The following is a 2754-nucleotide window of genomic DNA, read 5'->3' on the forward strand; positions in this document are numbered from 1 at the left end:
AAGTGGGCCATGGTACCCGGCATTTTTGTTTTGTTTTTTGAGACAGTTTCGCTCTGTTGCCCAGGCTGGAGTGCAGTGGCATGGTCTTTGCTCACTGCTACCTCTGCCTCCTGGGTTCAAGTGATCCTCTTGCCTCAGACTCCCAAGTAGCTGGGATTACAGATGTGTGCTGCCATGCCCAGCTAATATTTGTATTTTTAGTAGAGTTGGGATTTCACCATGTTGGCTAGGCTCATCCTGAACTCCTGACCTTAGGTGATCCACCCGCCTCGGCCTCCCAAAGTGCTGGGATTACAGGAGTGAGCCACCGTGCCTGGCCTTGCCCTTCCTCTTCTTGTGTTTTGGCCTCCTGGGCAAAGCCTCCTGTAGGCCAAACCCTGTGCTGGGCAGGGGTGAGGCCAGCCTTGCCCTGGGGATGCTCCTTGGTCTAATGAAAGAGGCAGAGAGGACCCAAGGTGTCCCCAGGTGGCATGGGCAGTGCTCGTCCACTGGGTCCTCCATAGATACTTGCTGAGTTCTGTGATCAGGGCCATTGTGCGGCCACAAAGGGGACCAGGAAGAGTTCCTGTTTGACGCTGAGCAGGAGGGCATGGCGCCAGCCTGTCTGTGAGGACGTGCTCTGCACTGACAGAGCCTTGAGGCTTAGGGCCGTTGCTGGAGACAGCCCTGCTTGCTGCCAGTCACCCCAGGCCACAGGTGGTAGCACGCCCTGCCCTGTGACAGTTTCAGGCCGTGTGACTATGTTAAGCTGAGCATCAGTGCCTGCCTGCCCACAGTCACTCCTAAGCAGGGTATCATCCCATGGCAGTACCTGCTGTCATCCCATTAGACACAGGGGGAACCTGAGGCTCAGGGAGCAGTCAAGATCTCTCGGATCACACGGCGCCAGGTGCACCAGGTGTTGGGACCTGAACCGAGGCAGTCTGCCTCCGTCGTCACCTGTAACGATGGTGTCGGCCCCTTGGCTTCGTCCCTGCTCCCCATCGCCCAGCTCTGAGGCTAAACAACTGGTAGAGGCTGGTAGACTGAGGTGTGGCGAGGCTCTAGGGTGAACCCTCTGGGCAATGTGGGATTCTAAGCCCGGCCTGCCGGAGAAACCTGCCCTCCCTGGCTTCTCACTGTCTGTCTGTCGACCTCGTGGCTGGACCTCTTTCTCCAGTTGCCCTTACCAGGGCTCTCCTCAGCTCGAAGTCAAGGTTTTACAGGTCGGATGGCACTGAAACCTTTTTCCTGGAGTGGGAGAAGAGCTGCTTTGCCACAGAGCAGGTGTCAGGGACCTGGTGCCAGAGTGGCTTCACCTACTCAGACTGCCCCCTCCCCAGGCATGGCGCAGGCCCTGGGCCCGGACACGCCGTTCACGGCCATTGCCGGCAGTGAAATCTTCTCCCTGGAGATGAGCAAGACCGAGGCACTGACGCAGGCCTTCCGGCGGTCTATTGGCGTTCGTATCAAGTAAGCAAGTGATGAGAGGCTGACGCCATCCCCAGAGCCTGGGGGCAACTCCTGGGCCCTGAGCGGCTTGTCCTTTGTCCCAGAGCTGGGGGAAAGTTATGATTTGTGAGGGCTCAGGCCTCAGGCTGTCTCCTCAGATCTGCTCTCTGGCTAGGGAGGAGACGGAGATCATCGAAGGGGAGGTGGTGGAGATCCAGATTGATCGGCCGGCAACAGGGACGGTGAGTCTGTGAATCTGCCCCTGCTGAGGCCACCTCCAGAGCCAGGGGTTGAGAGAGGAGATGCCAGGTCTGCATTGAAGTCAGAATCCCATGGAAGGTTCTAGCAGCAGACAGGAACCATGTACATGCCTATAGTAGGGGATCAGTTAAGTTGGCAATGGCTTGTCCCTTATGAAGGACATTCTTAGCAATAGAAACTGAGGTGGTGAAATTTTTGTATTTTTTGTAGAGATGGGGTTTCACCATGTTGGCCAAGCTTGAACTCCTGACCTTGTGATCTGCCCACCTCGTCCTCCTGAAGTGCTAGGATTATAGACGTGAGCCACCACGCTCAGCCTTTTGTTTTTTCTTTACAATTTCTGTTTTCTCCTTTTTGCTTAGCTGCGTTTTCTGATTTTGTTATCAACGAAACACCTTTTATTTGGGTATAAAATAGGAATGTCACCCTGAAAAAGGAATCTCCAACCCTGAAGAGCAAAAAGAAGAAATGAATAAATAAATAAATAAATAATAAAATAAAATAGGATTGTCAAAGTGTGACCTTTGGCCATTTTGTGAGACCTCAGGGCTATGCTTTTAATAGGCTTTATTTTTTAGGCATTTTGTTTGTTTACTGTTTTTTATTAAGAGCTTTATTGAGTTTTGGCCAGGGATAGTGGCTCACGCCTGTAATCCCAGCACTTTGGGAGGCCAAAGCAGGCCTCCTAAAGGATCACTTTAGGTCAGGAGATCGAGACCAGCCTGGCCAACATGGTGAAATCCTGTTTGTACTAAAAATACAAAAGATTAGTTGGGCATGGTGGCAGGAGACTGTAATCCCAGCTACTCAGGAGGCTGAGGCAGGAGAATTGCTTGAACCCAGGAGGTAGAGGTTGCATTGAGCTGAGATTGTGCCATTGCACTCTAGCCTGGGCAACAAGAGCGAAACTCCATCCCCCAAAAAAAAATCTAATTAAAAAAAAATACAGGCCGGGCGCGGTGGCTCAAGCCTGTAATCCCAGCACTTTGGGAGGCCGAGGCGGGTGGATCACGAGGTCAAGAGATCGAGACCATCCTGGTCAACATGGTGAAACCCCGTCTC

General features: G+C 53.0%; 1 protein-coding gene across 1 annotated transcript in view; it reads left to right on the forward strand.

The window, feature by feature from the left end:
- Positions 1-2754, forward strand: part of RUVBL2 (RuvB like AAA ATPase 2) — a 40183-nt gene that overhangs the window by 29523 nt on the left and 7906 nt on the right. Inside the window, exons 5-6 of the mRNA XM_017500512.2 lie at positions 1323-1452; positions 1607-1673. Coding sequence (XP_017356001.1) covers positions 1323-1452; positions 1607-1673 — 197 coding nt within the window. The remainder of the gene's footprint in view (positions 1-1322; positions 1453-1606; positions 1674-2754) is intronic.

Source organism: Cebus imitator, unplaced genomic scaffold (genome assembly GCF_001604975.1).
Source record: "Cebus imitator isolate Cc_AM_T3 unplaced genomic scaffold, Cebus_imitator-1.0 Scaffold266, whole genome shotgun sequence".
In the NCBI taxonomy this organism is placed as follows: Eukaryota; Metazoa; Chordata; class Mammalia; order Primates; family Cebidae; genus Cebus; species Cebus imitator.